This window comes from Phocoena phocoena, chromosome 3 (genome assembly GCF_963924675.1).
Source record: "Phocoena phocoena chromosome 3, mPhoPho1.1, whole genome shotgun sequence".
Lineage (NCBI taxonomy): Eukaryota > Metazoa > Chordata > Mammalia > Artiodactyla > Phocoenidae > Phocoena > Phocoena phocoena.
Window position 1 is genome coordinate 65,238,020 of NC_089221.1, and position 19,286 is coordinate 65,257,305.

The following is a 19,286-nucleotide window of genomic DNA, read 5'->3' on the forward strand; positions in this document are numbered from 1 at the left end:
GCACGTTTTCAGGAGAGAGATTAAAAAGATGATGGCATGAAGTAACGGACCAAGGAAACCACGTGCACGGCACTAGAAGAGAGCTTTTGTTTTTTCTTTTGAATAAGATGTTGAGAGATGAATGTATAAAGTACTGAACAGGAAATGCTCCTAACTGAAGAAATTTTTTAAAAATGAAAGAAAAAGAAAAGCCTAGCTTGTCCATTTGAATACCTAGACTAACAAATACTGCTGTAGAAAAGTCACATACCTGGGCATACTTGTACCACAATAAAATTTATAAGTTCTGATATCAACTGGGCCTTTAATACTGACTGACCATCTTTGTGTACATTCCTAGTCAGTTCTAGCTCTGAGTCTATACAGAATTATTTCAAACTTTTTTGGACTATTCTCTCTTAAAAATTTACCACCATCACCACCACTACCTTCAGTAGCCTCGGGTTTAGATGAGGTCACATGGGTGGGGCCCTCATGGGCAATTAGTGCCCTTATAAAAAGAGACACCAGAAAGCTAGTTAGTTAGCTAGCACGTGCTTGGTCTTTCTCTCTCATTCTCTGTTATGTGCTCGCTCTCTCTTTCTCTCTCTCTCTCTCTCTCTCTCTCTCTCTCTCTCTCTCTCTGCCATGTGAGGACACAGTAAGAAGGCAGCCATCTACAAGCCAGGAAGAGAGTTCTCACCAGAAACAGACCATGCTCAGCAGCTTGATCTTGGATTTCTAGTTTCTAGAACTGTGTGAAAATAAATTTCTGTTGTTTAAGCCACCCAGTCTATGGTATTTTATTATGGCAGCCAGAGCTGACTAATACAATATCATACTTATAGCTGGAGATTCCACACGCTGGTCACAATTCCAGCTTGATTTAATAGAAGTATCTTTAAGTTAAATAACATTAATGCTGGTTTTGAGTTTATTTGTTTTTTATTTTTCTAAGTGCTACCTTTCAGAAAATAACTGTAGAAAATGATAAAGTATAAGTGAGAGGCATGAAATCATAAACAGGTACAGTGCAGGCCTACTGAAATGCATCATCAATCTAGTGAAAATGGAATTAAAGATACTTACCACCACCAAGAATGTAAGAATCCTGGTGGTTCCCCCAATGTGATGTTTTTTTCCCATCTTATCTAAAATGAATAAAAGAGATATTAAATACTTTCCTAATAATACTTCTCACACATATTATAAAGCAATATTTTTCCATTTAAAATATTATGATAATATATAAGATTTTCATGTTATTCTTTACTCAAGTTTTAAAAATACTCATTTTATATTGTGATTTGCTGACTGGAGAGTTTGAGAGAAGATGCCACCATTATTTTCCTGAATTTGCTTCCCATTGTGCCATAATTTCAGAAGATATTTCAGGATCTTAAGGCACATGAAAATCACCACTATTAACACCAATATGAAAATCAGTTATCACCACTAACCCAGAAATTTGCAAGAGACTGGGCTTAATATGTAGACTCTAAATTATACTCTAAGGATTGAATTTTTTAATAAGTTCCTTATTTGAGGGGATGGGAGTAAGAAGGCATATGACTTTCATAAGAATTTTTAAAAGATGGTGACATAAAACTTTCCAATTATTTATATTCCAGAGGAGTTGGAGTTCACTATAATAAACATTTAAAACAAGGTCAATATTCTCAAAATTACAAGTTCTGACTAAATGCTTTTACAAATTAAATTTAAAAACTGGAAAGCTGTGTGGGTGATTATACAGTGCCTTTTTTAAGCATTGGATCACAGTCAACAGAAAGGATAAAAATCTTTGCATTCAGGGAGATAATAATTTAGTAAGGAAGATAGATCATAAACAAGCAAACAAACAAAAATAGGAAATTGTATTTACATTAGAAATAGAAGGTGACAAATGCTGTGGAGGAAAACAAAACAATGAAGGAGGATAAAGAGAAAAGGTAAATGTAAGTTATAATTTTAGCTAAGGTGATCCAGCTTTGAAAACAAACAATCCTTATGTATAAGTATATCCTGTAGTTTTTAAATAATTAAAAATATTTAACAATACTCCAATCAATAAAATGTGCCCACAGGCCCTTAACACTACTAGGAAGTAAACAACTATAATTATAGATTTCAAAAAATTCAAGGAATCCTTTCTATCACTTACTATGGAAGAAGTTATCCCAAAAGGATAAAAACCAAAAACATTTAAAAATAAAAACTCAATAAGTGGCCCTAAATGTAAAAATAGAAAAAAAATCAAAACCTTTCTAAGGAAGAGATGCAAAACTTAAGTGCAATTAAAATAACTGAAACTGATCACATGTTTAGAGTTCATATGTACACAAAATATAAACCACTGGGAACCTTGACAAAGACAAGTAATTTGCTCTCAAAAAACAAACGAACTTTCTAAAGATTTGAAAATTATATATGTGATAACCAGTTTTTAAAAGGGGGCTTCCCTGGTGGCGCAGTGGTTGAGAGTCCGCCTGCCGATGCAGGCGACACGGGTTCGTGCCCCAGTCCGGGAAGATCCCACATGCCGCGGAGCGGCTGGGCCCGTGAGCCATGGCCACTGAGCCTGCGCGTCCAGAGCCTGTGCTCCGCGATGAGAGAGGCCACAACAGTGAGAGGCCCGCGTACCGCAAAAAAAAAAAAAAAAAAACCGCTAAAAGGTGAACTCTAGCAATTAATGAACTTGAATTTATAAAGTCTAAATGTGATCTATGAACCAGAACATGTTATATAAATGTAAGCCTGATCTACGAACCAGAACATGTTATATAAATGTAAGCCAGATCCTAGCTTGAATTCTCCTAAGCAGTAACACTCAAAAAAAATTTTTTAATCTATACTACCTTTTATCTGATAATTTCAGTTGATCAATATTCTATCTTTTTGGTTCATGAAAAAATAAGGAATGGTACTTAATGAATCTTATGAGAAATAAAACTCTGATGTCCTGCTAAAGTTATAATTTAGTCAGAAACCTGTGTCTCATCTTTCTCTCAATCCTTTCTCTTACCATTTTTTCACTAGTCTTCTTGAAAGGGCACAATAATGGACCTCACAGATGTGCCCCATACACACTAATATTCCTAACCCCTGGAATCATCCTAAGCATATAAACAGTAAGTTTTTTAAAGTAGTGTCCTTATGTTTCATCTCAGTTCATCTTGACTTTACATAATACAACTGTGAAATAATTAAAAGGAGAATGTGAGATGACTTATGAAGAGTCAAAATAGCATGACTAGCTCTCAGTGCCAGACTGTGCTGGAGGTTGGATTAGACTCACAGTCTAAATGAGTCCCACTGCACCACATCAGCTACTAAGCAGTCTCCTTCCTGTACCTTCACAACTTCCACAACCAATCATCAGCTATTTCAGGAGATAAGGTACTCTAGGAAAATAACTATAAGATTTATATTTGATATGGTCTTTCACAAGAGGAAGTCTGAAGGTAATGAATCTGTATTTTAAACAGTATTACATCTTATTATTCCTAAGAGAAATTCAAAATGTTTCACATACATCATCTTTTTCAACCTCAAACATCCTTTACTATATCATAAGTAAAGTTCATCTTTCTCACTTAAATTGCAAGTCTGTGGCAGAAACAGCTAAAACTTTGGTCCATCATACTGAAGTTAACACAAAACTCACAGTTATTCAATGAACAACTAACATTTTAGGTATTTGCAAAGAAGAGATGGTTATACATAGGAATATGTTTCCATAGTGAATGGTATTTTTTGCTTCCAAACTAGTTACTACTCTAGATATTACTTGTTTAGAGAAAGCATGAGATGATGCTCAAGAAAACAGAACTTGATCTATAGAAAACTTTGGCACATTTACTGCAGCGTTTTTAGAAACAATGAAAATTAGAAACAACCTGAAAAACATTCACCAATAGTGAATGTAAAATAAATTTTCATGCTTAAATACTACAGAACAGTGTGTAATCATTAAAATGAATAAGATATATCTACATGGAAAAAGAGCCATGCTATACTGGTTTTTCAAGCTGGAGATTACACAAGGTTGGAGAACAAATACATAATAGTATAAAACCTTTCCTGTTTAAAAAAAATGTGTGAATATGTACGTGTGCATTTGGGTGTATGCATATTAAAAATGACACCAAACTTACAACTATTATCTCTGGAAAAAGCTAAAGGAAGACTTTCATTTTAAAATCATATTCGCATCCAAATATGTAGTTTAATTTTTTTAGCAAACGTGTATTAATGATGGATGGGGTTGAGGAATAGCCAGAAAATACTTCTAAATGTCAACAGTCATTTTAGAAACAATTCTTCTACTATTTATGAAGAGGCATTTTCTGTTGTACTGAGTTTCATGGGCTTCAGGCTTGTTTAGGTGTTTAAGCGGCATCTATGCAAACAATCTCTCTCTCTTTATTCTATTTTTCCTTCTTGCATTATTCCAGGCCCAATGTGTAGTCCCTAGTCCTTAGGTTTTTTGCTGTTTAATCATCCACCTCCCTTCCTTCTGACATTAGTCCAGCTAAAGGCCGTATTTTCCTGTAACCTTGTAAATCCCAAGGCCAATTCCCACTGCCATACTCTGCATCTGAGGGCCTTGTCTGCGATTATGCAGTGTCTCTATCATATGATCTAGTGTTTTCAGCATTTCTATGTAAATGCACAGCCAAACATTGAATCATGAATGAAAGGTGTATTGGCAAGAGTAAGACATGCCATATGGTTTATAACTGAAAATTATAAATTACAAACTATCACTCTCTGATAGCAATTCTTCTTCTAGGAATTTATTCTATAAATGTGGTCACATGTGAAAAATTATAAATGAAACAATTTTCATTGAAGTATCATTTGTAATTGCAAAAGACTGGAAACAATCTAAATGTCCATCAGTAGGGGGCTGGTGAAATATATTATGGCACATTTCATAGAATGAAATACCCTACAACCACAAATCGAGAATTATAAATTTAATGAACCAATATAAAACAACTGAAGTCAAACAAGTAAAACAAAAATCAAAGCACAGAACAGAGTGTATAATAAAAAAACATTTGTGATACACACACATACAAACACACACACACACAGACACACACACACACATTTACTTATCATCTCATCATCATTTGCTTCCAGCAAGGTATACTGGTCAGTTACCTATTATCTCTCAGCCCGAAACCCACCCTTCCTATACTCCATTCTACACTTGGTGCTTGGATTCTGAAAATTACATTTCCTAGGCTCCTTGCCAGCCAGTTTCCCGTTAAGTTCTGCTATCAAGGGACACTAGTAGGAGATCAAAAGGCAGGAGGAAGAAGAGAAGCTTCCTGCCCCTGGCTCCAAAAGTGTAGTCGCTGGTTGCAGCAGGAGCAACAAAGCCGAGGTGGGGCAATTCTGGATGTCGACAGCACCTTTTTTGGGGGGTTCCAGCCTCGTCAATGTAGGACCACTTTAGACGGTCAAGAGCATCTCCAACAGCACAGCAGTTCATGTGAAGCTCATGGGATACAAACTTTACAGAGTATTCCTAAATCCTTTCATACTTTTTGAAAACCAATATTAAAAAAATTAATACCCTGAATGGATAAAGCTAGTTCCTCTGTTAAGAAAAGAATGCATACCTATGTACACATTTGTTGCTAGACAAAATCCTGAGACTTCTAATTTAGATATAATCCACCTTTCCTACTAATTTTCTAAAACCTTCCATGTATAGAAGTATTGGTGCATCCATACAACTAAACTAAATGTAAAAAAAGTAAAAATTTTTACATTCTAATTTAAAAAATTAAAGCTGACAGATGTATAACAGGAAGAAAAATCTGACTGTACTTTGAAGCAGATATAATCCAAAACTGTGCTGTTCAACGTGGTACTCATTAACCACATGTGGCTCTTTACATTTAAAATTAATTGAATATTCCTCAGTTGCTCTAGCCACTTTTCAAGGGCTCAGTAGTCACATGTGACTAGTGGAGAACTTACTATACAGCAGAGATTAGAGATCATTTCCAAAATCATGGGAAGTTTTATTGAATAGTCCTGCTTTGCTTTAGAAGGAAGGTAGAAGTCCTCTTAAAAAGGAATACTCTTTATTGGGAAAACTCCTTGATGCATATGAAGGAAACAGGAAAGTTAAGGCAAAGAAAAGGTATCAGCCATAAGGAGGAGAAGCAGCAGGGCTGTAATACTTAGTGAGAGCAAGAAATCACAGCAAGAGAACCATACTGTCCTCCCTCCCCCTAGTAAGCCCCAGAGATGTTGGAGAGGACTTGAGACAACCAATTATATTAGGGATTAGAACTGGAGCCATCTTGCTAGAAAAGGTAACCCCAGGAGGTAGGAGGATTGTGGGTCATCCAGGTGACAGATACTTGGAGCACACACGTGCACGTAGGATATGTATTTATACTTGTACTCTAAAGAAGTAAACTACACAAGATAGAAAAGAGGGGAATTCCTTGGCAGTCCAGTGGTTAGGACTCAGGGCTTTCACTGCCAGGGCCCAGGTCCAATCCCTGGTCAGGGAACTAAGATCCCACAGCAAATAAAAAAAAAAGAAAAGAATCAGTCAAGTATTAAAATAACACCTTTCAGCACTTACCACATGCCAGGCCCTTCAAATCACTTTACATGTACTAACTCATTTAAACCTCAGCACCACTTTAAAGAATTATTATCTTCTTTTTATAATTAAGAAAACTGAATAAGTAAATATAATGTAGAACGCAATTCAAATCCAGCAGTGTGGCCCTAAAGTGATTGCTCTTACCCACTACACTATGTTGCCTCCAAATTAAAGTTCAAGAAACAGGTAAGGTAAGGAAATTATTATTATTATTCTCTCTCTTCATATAGGTGGAAAAATAAACAGAATTTTGGAGTCTATGGAGTTCAATAATTTAGCATTCCTAATAAAATCTGAAGAAACAATCCATGAGATATTTTTAAGCTTCTATTTCTGGCTAACTTACTGGCTAATTTATGGCAAATAAGGGCTAGTAATACAGTATAAACGATGTAAAATTTTTAAGAAGAGATAAAAAACCTAGATCTCTGCAACAACACTCTAATTCTTAATTTTATTTGCTACAGACACCAAGCCTCATTCTGAGGCATGAATACCATACAAAATTTCAGGAACAAGCAGGAATTATCTTTGCATAATGAAATCATATAACGCAGGAAAAGAATCATTTTTAAAGAACCCAAAATAACAAAAATTGATATAGCATTGTAAAGAAGATTTCTTAGCATTCTGTTTATAATTATTGAATACTGAAGGATAAAGAAATATAAAGCAGAGGAGGGGCTCTGTATTGAGAATATTTCTAAAGAATATTCCATTTTGTCCTCTTGGTGGTAAGAAAATGAAAAGTCATACAAACTACATTTAGGATTCAGGTAGTGGTTTAGGATCTATGATGAATCAGAGATAACAATGAGCTTTAACACAGCCTGGCTAGAGAAATGTTTTAATTTCTACTGTTATCCCAATGTTATCTCTTTTAACTAAGAAAAAAAAATAGTTGGGCTAATAGTGCCCTACTATTCAGACTGATAACAAAAGCTATCAGAAGCAGTCCAATTTCTGACAGGCTAGGCCAAGGGCACTATAAGAAAGGCTAAGCCCAACTGAGAGATTAGGCTGCTGAGATACACATCTTACTTGTTCAGATGATGCCTGGAGTTCCAACTTGACCTTCTCACAACTTCATCCAGAAAGCAAACCCGTATAAATGAAAGAGGTGGCCCAGCACAGTAAATCCTGGCTCACAAGGGCTCATTAACATCATAGTCGTTCATACCCTCATTCACCCTGAGGGAGAATGCCGAAATTGGAAGAAGCATTCTACTTTGCCTTGAACCAGGGTGAGAACATCGAATACTTGAGTAATTGGTGCCACATCAGTCATTTCCTTTTTATCACAAATACCCAAAACAAATAAATAGGTCCCCCTGATTTTTAAGTCCCTTGTATAACAGTTCTGAATCAGGTAAAAATCTGGGTATAGAGTAAGAATTTAGATAAGATGGTCCTTCACTACTCAAATGACTTAAGAAGTCATTCTACAATGAGCAGCCTTAAATTTTCCAGATGATCCAAGAAAGGAAGAGAGAAAGCAATGCTAAATAGGGTACAGAGCTCTAAAAGATTACATTCTCCTTTCTTTGTTGTCCATAGTTAAAGAGGATGGGTACTGCCATTCACATAGACACTGCAGTACAAATCTAACGATGCTATTCTTTTACTTAAAAGAATAAAAGTTCTCTTTTGCCGAGAAGATAAGTCCAAGCTTCTTGGCAGAATATGCAAAGGCTTTCAGGTGAGAATGTACTATCAGTATGGAGAGGTGGAGCCCTGAGAAAGTTTTCCTAGAAAAAGCTACTTCTAAGCTAGTCAAGGAGAGAAGGGGAGGAGGTTTTAGGCAGTGAACAGCACCGAGTAATGCCCAGATGAGAGAGGGCTTCTGGTATGTATAGGCAAACACAAGCAGCTGGTATTATGGAAACTTAAAATATGAGGGAGGACAATATAGCAAGCTATTGAAATTTAACCAATTGAATTACAGTCAACCCTCTCTATCTGTAGGTTCCACATCCACAGATTCAACCAACCACGGAGAGAAAATACTTGGAAAAAAAAGTTCCAGGAAGTTGCAAAAAGCCAAACTTGAAATTGCTTCCTATGGGCAACTGTTTACTTATCATTTACATGGTACTTACATCTATTACACAGCATTTGCACTGTTAAGTATTAGAAGTAACCTAGAGACGATTTAAAATACATGGGAAGATAAGTGTAGGCAATGTGCAAACACTGTGCTATTTTACATAAGGGACCTGATCTCTGTGGATTCTGGCATCCACGGCAGTGGGGTAGGGGTGGGGAGGTCCTAGAACCAATATCCAGTGGATACAGAGGGACGACTGTATCTAGAACTCTAGGGTATACTCAGCAATGGCCTATTACAAATCTACCTCCAGACTTCCATTTTAAAATCAAGGTAATTTCGTATTTTATCTCCTATTATTTTTATTTTTAAATAACTATACAAATATATATACATATATATTTCTTGTTTTAAAAAATCCTACGAGTAAGGATAAAATTCCCCTTTGTTTCCTTTAACATCCCCACTCCCACCAACAACTAGTCTGGAATGTATATTCTTTCAGACCTTCACTATACTTCACATTCATAAGTATGTACCCACAAAAATATATACGATTGCTTTATGTTCAACGATTTCCATGTAACTATTCTGGGAATCACATACACCCATCTCCAAAGCCCAGTAATATTGTGTCTTCCTGGTGACAATAGCTTAATATCAGCTTAACTGATTCCTCTTGTGAAATTGAACCAGATTAATAATTCAGAGATATCCTCAGTTTTGTATTCCAAATGCAGCCGGAGAAAATAAAATCATGGTAAATACTTGTTTAAAAACGTGTAAATCTCTTCTGGAATTATAATTTTATTTTTACCAAGTAGCTCTAGAAAAGCTGTATATCCATTGTCCATTGAGTCAGAAGCATATCAGTACAGTATCTAGTTATCTGTTCAATCCACATAACTTATTTGAGCCCTAGTACCTGAACTTCCTTAAATAAGTTAGCAACTTTTTTCTTTTTTGATGAAGTGATTATTAGTGTTGCTAAGAAAAAATATTCTTGGGAACCCCTGAGGACTCAGAAAATTGAGCCAATCCAAAATGGTCCTTGATTTAAGGAAAGTGACCAGTAAATTCTTTTATCAAGTTTTCAAATGCATTAAAATAAAACTTGAAAATCTCCATAGGCAGATTGAATTTCTTTTAAATATAAGTTGGCAGTGATTAAGAATATAATTATTAAAAGCATCCTCTTTGCAATCTCAGTAACTTTATAATATCAAACAGTGAATGTGACTCAGAAGGTTATAGACCAAAGTCTTCTAATTAATTATTTAATGAGATATGGATATGTTAAACTTCTGTTTTGATTTAAATAAACTTTGAAATCACATTCTTATTCATTGCATATATTACTTCTGTAGTAAAACAACTGACTTCTTAAGTTCTGAGCATACCTCTCAATTTTCTTACTTGCAAACAGGCCCTAACAGTTCACATATATTAATTAATTAGATAAAAGATTGGGGGGCTACATGTGTTTGTTTACTTGTGTGCTTGTTGGAGGATAGTGAATCTCAAGAAGGCTGTACCTCAGGCAGGGCACTTTGGTCAAGGGGCTGTCCATCATATCCCTGATCTGGAAGGGGCAAACTAGTGAGATCACTAGAGACAATGTAATTTTGATCAGCACTGTCCCACAGAAACATAAACATATGCCACAAATGAGAGCCACAGATGTAATTTAAAATTTTCTAGTAGTTACATTAAAAAAGAAAAAAGAAAAATAATGTTAGTAATTTTATTTTGTCTAATATATCCAAAATATCATTTCAATGTGATCAAAAATTTTAAATTATTGATACTTTATATTCTTTTGTTCACACCAAGTGTTCAAAATCCAGTGTGTACCTTCATACTTACAGCACTTCTCAACTGCATTAGTCATATTTCAAGTGCTCAAAAAGTCATATCTGGCCAGCGGCTACCATACTGGACAGCACAGATATAGAGGGGAAACCAGGGGCTTTGAAATTAACCTAAGGTTTGAATTCTAGTTCCATAACTTACTAAGCTATGTGATCATAAGATAGTAATATAAACTCCCTGAGCCCTGTAGTTCTTATCAGTAAATCAGGAATAATACCATATGCCTTACAAATTCCTTATAAGAACTATAAATAATATAATATTTATTATAATTATAGATAATATGCCTGGCATATATATAACTCAATAAAATCCTCCTCATCCTCATCATTAGATAAATTACAGAAGGAGAAAGTAACATTGTATGAGAGTTCAAAGTTTAAAATATTGTGACGGAGAAAAATAGAAAGAGAAACAAGAAGAACTTGAAGCAAGATTATCAAAATGTTTTCTAATGGAAGTTTCAGTCGTCAATCCACTATTATCCACACAAAATAAAAACAAAAACCATATTTTCCAAAATTGTGAATAATGCCAAAATAAGATATTGCTAAAACTAGAGATATGATGGTGTTTAATGGTTCTATTTCTACAGGGAAAAAATGGCTATAAAGTTGAGTAGAAGGTTATTTGCATGGACATGGAATTTTGGGATACTAAAAATGCTTACAAACAATCTACAAAGAGTATATTATGCATTCTGATAACTGAGCATTCATTATATAATACATAATGGTATTTTTTTCATATAATTGTTACAGTATATTTTTCATTCACTTACATAGGATATCGAAATACAATGCAGAAAATATACAAAACATACCTCTGATAAAAATGTCTGGGCCGATTTCTGAGCTCCTACATGGAGCAGATATTCATATACGTAGAGTGCTAACCTGTAAAATGAATAAAATATTTATTGAGAAGAGGTATATTTAAAATTCATTCTTTAAATAATGCACACACCTTTTCATTACAGAAATATTTTTCACAATAACAGTGACAGAAAATCAACTCTTCCAACATCTTTTCAAGGAGTTTATACACATATGTTCAGAAAGAACTTTAATTAAAATAGGACGCAAAAGAATAAGACACATAATATCTTCTCTTGGCAAGAAACACCTAAATATGGATTTTTGTCTTGGATCATCTAACTTATCAAGCCCTCAATTCCCTTTGTTATACCTAATATGAATTACTAACTTAAAACCAAATATTAATAATTCCCATAACCTACCTGAAGGTCTAATTATTAGTAAAACAAATGAATTAAGTTATTGGACCTTTACAACAACACTATATCCTTCCAACTTTCTGGTGAATGTTAACATAAACTCCAGCTGTTTACATATCCGTATGCCAAAATGGGTGTTGAATGTCCAATTTTAATGTATTTGTTCAGGCACTCTCTCCTTATTCTTTAGTTTAGATTGTTAAACCAATAATATTTTAGTTTAAAAGAAATTCAAATGAACAGCAAATCACAGCATTAAGTAAACTTTAAAGATACCAGATTATATTAAGCATTTGGGTTCTTATAGTTTAAAGGTTAACACAGAAGTAAATATAAATTTATCACTCAAATACAGAATATTAAGTATGCACTATACATTTATACTACTCTCATTATCTTGTGGATTCAGAATTTTAAGCTATACCATGTGGCTCAATTTTAGTTAAGCTGTTAACAAAATATTATTCATAAACCCAAATTAGTCTGAGACAGTATTTTTAATGATATCTTGGACTGATGCCCAGATAGCTCACAACAGTTCAGTTTCTGCTACACTGTATTTACCAATATTGAGCCAGGTTTACAGTAAATAAAACAATGTAACAATAACCACAGTTCTGTAGAGCTACTCCATTTCTCTTGCCAAGTGAATTTATGATTGTTAAAGACTGATGGCATTTGCAAAACTGAATATTTTCCCGAAAACATAACATGTATTTGTCATGAAAAGGGAAAGCCTGTATATAATCACTTGCTCTGTCCATTTAATTCTTTCTCCATTCCCAAACTGCCAAACTCTTAAGATGAGAATTATTCTGTAGTTACTAAGCACCATGAGCAGACATCTGTTAAAGTTACTCATAGATGAAAATATGTTGTTGACAGTGAGTATACGAATATAATTTAGAAACATCTCCCATTCTCTTCAAGTTGAATGCCACTTCCTGGATCAGTGCTTCTCAACTCTTTCTCTACTCTAACACACGTAGTATGTCACATCCCTGTGTGATGCTCCCTGAGGAAGGTTCATACCCCAAAGTATGTCATATGGGATATTGGAATTGAAATGTTCCTGTAGTTTCAAACAAACAAACCCAACTGGTGATTCTTATCACACATTCTTCAAACACACATATCCCACATACTCTTGTCTCTCACTAACTACTTCCAAACCCATCACGTGATTCCCGACCATGATGGCAGATTTCACCTTTAAAAAATAAAAAAATTTGTGAATTTCTCCTGGAGAGACTGAAGCCTCAAAATTGCCTGCCAGTGGCAGTGTGGCCCTACTGCGTACGGCCCTAGAGCCTCGGGTTATTCCTTGTGGGTTGTAAAATCTTGGACCTAGAGCCAAACCAGTGGTGCAGTCTGGACAAGAAAGCCAGGCCTAAGTCAAAGGCTCAGCAGTAAGGATGTTCCACCAAGCCTGGAGAAGTTGGAAGTGAGAGGCACTGAGTGAAGCAGAGGCACCGTGGTGGGTCTGGGGTAGGGGTGGGGGGGTGCAATAACAGAACAGACCCCAGAACAGTCAAGGCCAGAGCACAACTGTTGCTGTGTCCTTGCAATAAACACCATTCCTTAAAGTTAAGCAAGCCACTTCCTTGTAATCTCTTCTTTGTAATATTAAAGGAGATAATATATTTCTTCTGTTTTCCCCCAATTAATTAGGTAGCAAAAAGTATATCTCTTTACAAGTAGAATTTAAAGCAACAATCTCCTCTCTCTCAATGGGTTCAGGACAGTGATTCTCAAAGACATATTGGCGGAGGCACAAAATCAATGGGGGGAAGGGGTTTCAAACCGCAGAACTAAAGATTTTGAAGCATCTTCCTAGGGGTGTGCTTGTCCTCCTACCCTTAGAATCTGAGCTGTAGCAGGACATCGTATTGTTATCAACAGGATGATAAAATAGGACAGGGCTGAGATTATCTATCTATAACACCGCCTCATATATCCATGTTCTGTAACTCCCTTGAACAAAATGAATGCTTCCCAGGCAGTCAGGACCTACTCCAGAGAGAGTGGCAGGGAGCATCATATCAGTGAACAGTTAATCAACTCTACTGTCTTGATGACTCCAGAATACATCACTAGCAAATCTCCAGCATTTTAACTACTACCTCTGTGCATAGGATTTTCCAAACCTATGTCTTTAGCCCTATCCTCTCTACCAAGCTCCAAACCTGCTTCTCCAATTTACTGTTTGAAATTTCTAGCAAGATAGCTCTCTCTTAACTTGACCATATCCAGAGTTAAATTCACCTTCTCCCTCTATTTACAGTACCTGTGCTCACTTTCAATGAAACATAATTTCTGAGTCTCAGTTTCCTCATTTGTAAAATGGGAAGGATACTTTCCTTGTAGTATTGTTGAAAGGATCAGAGAGCACAGTAAATAGTAACAATGACTGCAACAGTTTCAGCTAATTCTGTTACACATTATATTACCAAGTCACATACTGGATTCCAACACCACAGCCTCTCTCACATTTGCCATTCCTTTCTAACCTCCCTCCTGCTCCTGAAGAACCAGTAGGAGCCACAGCAATAGGAGTATTTGTTCAACCTTCAGGTACAGATACTGTGTATTTCCCATTAGCTGCCTACAATAGAGGCATTAGGGCCACCAGAAATAAGAGCCTCCAGAAGGTTCTGGGGGAAGAGCCCTGCAATAAATTATCTGTGTATGAATACAAATGATTCCAGGGGAGTGAGGACTGACACTTGTCCATCCGTGCAGATGAATCATAGCATGGTCCCTTACTTAGTGACAGATCATCATCAAACATTTTATTCGGATTCAATTTCTACTGGACAGTGAAAATTTTAAAATAAATATTGAATATACAAATATTTAAAATGTGTACACTCTCATATTAACATTTTCATTTTCCTTTTTAGGATCTTTAAGAAATTTAACTACTTTTGATAAAGTACAGAGTGCCTATTTAATCTAGTGGCTTATAATGTGATCCAATTACACAGAAAAAAATTAATAATCATGCAGTAAGAGTTTGTTTGCAGAAAGTAGACAGACTATTTTTTTAAACATTGATTAATGAAAAAGCATATCAGTGATTCATGGATCATATATGCCTTTAAATTATCTTCATTTCATTCTAAATTTCAAATAGATACCAACGAATGAGTTAACAAAATCATGACCAGGAATTCTAGAGAGGAATGCAAAGCCAGAATGCAAAATGTATCTGAAACAGCTCAAGACCTTCTGTACTCCCTGGTTACTGCAGGCTCTTAAGCTTTAAAAGTAAGAGCAAAGGTAGAGGTTAAAATGGGAAGAGAACTGAGAATAGCCAAAGTCTGATCCCACCTGCCACTGCCCTCAACACAGTAATTACATATCACCTACACATGTGATGCACACTCAACTCACTGTCCCTCAGTTACACACATATACACTCATGGGTGCCATCGAAGGCAGAACGGAAAAGTCAACCACCACTGATAAAACTTCACAATTCAAATTCTATCAATCTCCAATTCTGATAGGATCAAATCGATCGATATTTCAACTAGACTTCATGGATTCAAAATCTCTAATAAATTTGGATGTTGACCAGTCTACAGTTTAACTTTTTAACCTATTTACAGAAGGAAAGGGGGAAATCCCACGCACTTTATTTTGCACATGATTCTAACAAAAGTGGATTTTTTTGTTAATTATAAAATATATAATTAGAAGGGAATTAAAGATATATAAAAATGAAAAGAACACAAAGATGTTAAACCTCTGACTACCCCCCACCGAAAAACCCCAAATAAAATTAAAAAGCAATAATGAACTGAGAAAATAGGATACACGATCAATAGGACAACAAAAGGCTAATATGCTTAATATACAAACAGCTCATATAATGTCCTGCCAGAATAAGAAGACCTTAAGTTTTAAATAATGAGCAAGGAGGGACATTAGAGGTCAAATAAGAAGAATGGCTACCTATGGCCAGTAAATAATCCTAAGGAAAAATATTCAACCTCCCAGCCATAAACAATATTTTTAAATTTCACCAAAAAATGTACTAAAGACTCTAAAAACATTAAAGCATTTGGTGCCTAAAGGATAATATATGGACGTGTAAATGGTACAGCTTTTCAAGAAAATAACATGGTGAGGTGAAAAGGTAAGTGAATGAGTAAAAAACACAAGTGTAGAATAGCTTGTACAGTACGCTCCCATGTACATGACACATATATTCTTCCAGAGGTAATTCATATACATACAGGCACAGCAGCAACAAGCGCCACTCCCCAGGCTTCCCCCCTCTGGTGGAAACATATGTATCCAAACAGTATCTTTTATTGAAGGGGTTTTTTTCCTAGGGAGTGGGAGCCTAGGATAAGAGGCAGACTTTTTCTTTTTTTTTTTTAAGAGGCAGACTTTTTTACTGCATAAACTTTCTTCTGTTTGATTATTTCCCCATACTTCTTCTATTACCTATTTTAAAAGAAATAAACAAGTAAATAGGAAAAAAATAATAAAACTTTATGACCTTTGACCCAGTAATTTCTATTCTAAAATACTATTTTAAAGAATTAATCAGAAATCCAAACAATTTATAATGAAGCTCGTGGCAAAATTATAGCAGTGAAAAACTGGCAACCTAAATATCTGATAAAAGGGGAATAGTTTACATGCAGGTGATGGGAAAAAATATTTTTGAAGATGTTTAATGAAGAAATGTTCATAGTTCATTGTTAAAAGTGTGAGCATATATACACAGAAATATACATACTGCATTGAGAAATAGAGTAGAAGGAAATATGAGTTATAGCTACTGGCAGAAATATTAATAATAGTAAGAAGCAACAGATGAAGTCCAACTAGTATGGATGTAGCAGAAAAACTAAATAAAGCATAAAACCAGTATGGTCTAATCAGAGTAAGAGCTAACATCCCCATGCCTCCTTCGGAAGGCCTGAGGACAACTCTTGTTAAAGCACTGTCCTCTAATTAACAATCATAATGGTAGCTTTGTGTCTCCAGTAAAAGATTAAATTTTGTGCCACTCATACTATACAAAAATCTAAGATATCTGGCTAGATAAAAATATTAAACACTTTTTCCCAGTTTGTTGTCTGACTTAATTTTGGTTAGGTTTTTTGGGGATGGGGGAGAACAGGGAAGGGGGGACACATTCAGATACTTTTGATTAAACTTTAAAGATAGAAATAACTAATATGAAAGTAAAAATGCTAACTAAACCTTATAGATAAATGGGCAGAAGCAATAACAAACATCACAGATAATTTTAAAATGTGGAAAACATTAAACGTCATTGGGAATCAAACAAATATACATTAAAGCAACAATGGGATTTAAATTCTCACTTAAATACATAATATGTAAGAAAATGTATATTCAAATACTGCTGATGGCAATAAACTAGTATAGCTCTTTTCAAAACCAATTTGGCAATAAGTATACGTCAAAAGCTTGCTAAGAAAAGTTCACACACTTTGACCCAATAATTCCATTACTGGGAGTCTAGCCTAAAGAAATCATCTTAAATGTAGAAAAGCTTAATGCACAAAAATTTTTAACCAAAGAACATGTAGAACAATCAAAATATAAATAAAAAGAAAAATGGCTGGATTTATAGTAAAATATTTTGCATTAATTTCATGTTTGAAAATATAACTCAGAATTTAGATATATTCATTCAACAAGCACCTAAGAGACTTCCCTCTGCTTAATTCTTGAACTTTAAAATGTGAGAAAATGTCATAACTGTACCACCAAATAAAATTATTTCAAATTTACCTTGTGAAAATTACAAAATCTAACAAAGAAAAAAATTTTTACCATTCACGTGAACAACATCTGTTACATGCTTGCCAAGAGGTATCATCTAACAGTACTAAGACAGTTAAGTATTTAACAGCACATCTACAACACATAATGTCATTTGGAGTCTAATTGCAGCAAATTCTCAACTACACTTGTAAATAAGGACTTCACAGTCTGGAAAAGGGGTAAAGAATTTACTTCACTCTATAATCTAGCTATCTCATTTGAGATTAAATCTCTTGCTCTGAAGGAAACGGTAGAAAATAAGGAACTATGGATAACATATAAAAAAGGTTTTAGGGCTTCCCTGGTGGCGCAGTGGTTGAGAGTCCGCCTGCCGATGCAGGGGACACGGGTTCGTGCCCCGGTCCGGGAAGATCCCACATGCCGCAGAGCGGCTAGGCCCGTGAGCCATGGCCGCTGAGCCTGCGCGTCCGGAGCCTGTGCTCCGCAATGGGAGAGGCCACAACATTGAGAGGCCCGCGTAACACAAAAAAAAAAAAAAAAAAAGGTTTTAAAGACAGTATTGTTAATTTGCAAAATAGTTCTCCAAGCTACACATAAATAAAAGGTGAATACTACCTATAGTTCAGAGCTAATTCCTAACTCTCTCTCTCTACATACACATATATGTACATATGTCAATATCTATGCATGTGTGTATAATACATCTATATAAAACAAATCATTATTTCACAAAAGTCAGTCAATAAAAATGACCTAATGTGTTTAATCTGAATTTATAGAACAGTTAAAATGGATATGACTGTTTAAATCATAGAAAGAATTTTTTAAATCTTGTGAACAGGATTCATCAAAACTTTTCTTTATATTATATATGCTAGTTATAATAACACAATTTAATTTTCATAAAAATTTTCAGGAATGTGTGCCACTTGTGGATAACATTTAATCATGCCTCACAATATATTCCTATGAGGCAGAGTTATGAACTATGTATAAACATCATTAGGTAAGTAGTCATACAATGAAAAGTCCAACTACCAATAAACAGCTATGTCTGTCAGCCTGGCCATGATATCCTATATCTACTTTTCACACATTTACCTATTAAATAACCTGTCTTTGGCATGCCATTCTTTTAATATTCCAAAAAGATACAGTGTTGAAACTGAAAAGCAAGAGAAAGTAGCCATTTATTATGAGAAAACATACATCCATCCCAAACTTCGGTGATGAAAACAGATTTCGCCATCTTCTTACATTTAGCAAGGAAAAAGGAAAAAAAAAAAAGATTCAAACATAAAGCCTTCAAATTAACAAATCCCCACCTGTAGTTTTAAAATTCTTTTGGTTGATTCACTATATGTGCAAAGGTAGAGGGAAGACACAGTAGGAGAATTAACTTCAAAAAACAGCTGTTCCTAATTTCTATTGAAATTAAACTACTATAACACATTTTGTCTTGTTTATCTCTGTATCTCCAGCACCTAAACTAGCGAGTACCCAATAAATATTTTTTAATGAAGGAATGACTCTCTTAAGCCAGGCATAAGGCACTTACAGAATCCTTTGGTTTCCTCTAGTCAAGGCATTCAAAGGGGAAGCGTAAGGAATCTCCTTAGGTACCTACTTTAGCATTGACCTCCTCGTATTATCCTTAAGCTTCAGCCTCTCAATAAAATACTATCGTTTAACAGCATGAATGTTACTAAAACAGTTCCTTCACACTGATT

The 19,286-nt window shown here is 35.0% G+C and overlaps 1 protein-coding gene across 22 annotated transcripts in view; it reads right to left on the reverse strand.

Annotated features, from left to right (window-relative positions):
• The window catches only part of SSBP2 (single stranded DNA binding protein 2), a 300,689-nt gene that overhangs the window by 213,925 nt on the left and 67,478 nt on the right, over positions 1–19,286 (reverse strand). For 20 of the 22 annotated variants that reach the window (XM_065873564.1, XM_065873581.1, XM_065873578.1 and 17 more), the window contains exons 2-3: positions 11,365–11,437; positions 1,069–1,130 (exon numbers count right to left, since the gene is read on the reverse strand). In XM_065873564.1, coding sequence (XP_065729636.1) covers positions 1,069–1,130; positions 11,365–11,437 — 135 coding nt within the window. The remainder of the gene's footprint in view (positions 1–1,068; positions 1,131–11,364; positions 11,438–19,286) is intronic. The other 2 variants (XM_065873586.1, XM_065873579.1) reach the window with 1 other exon arrangement.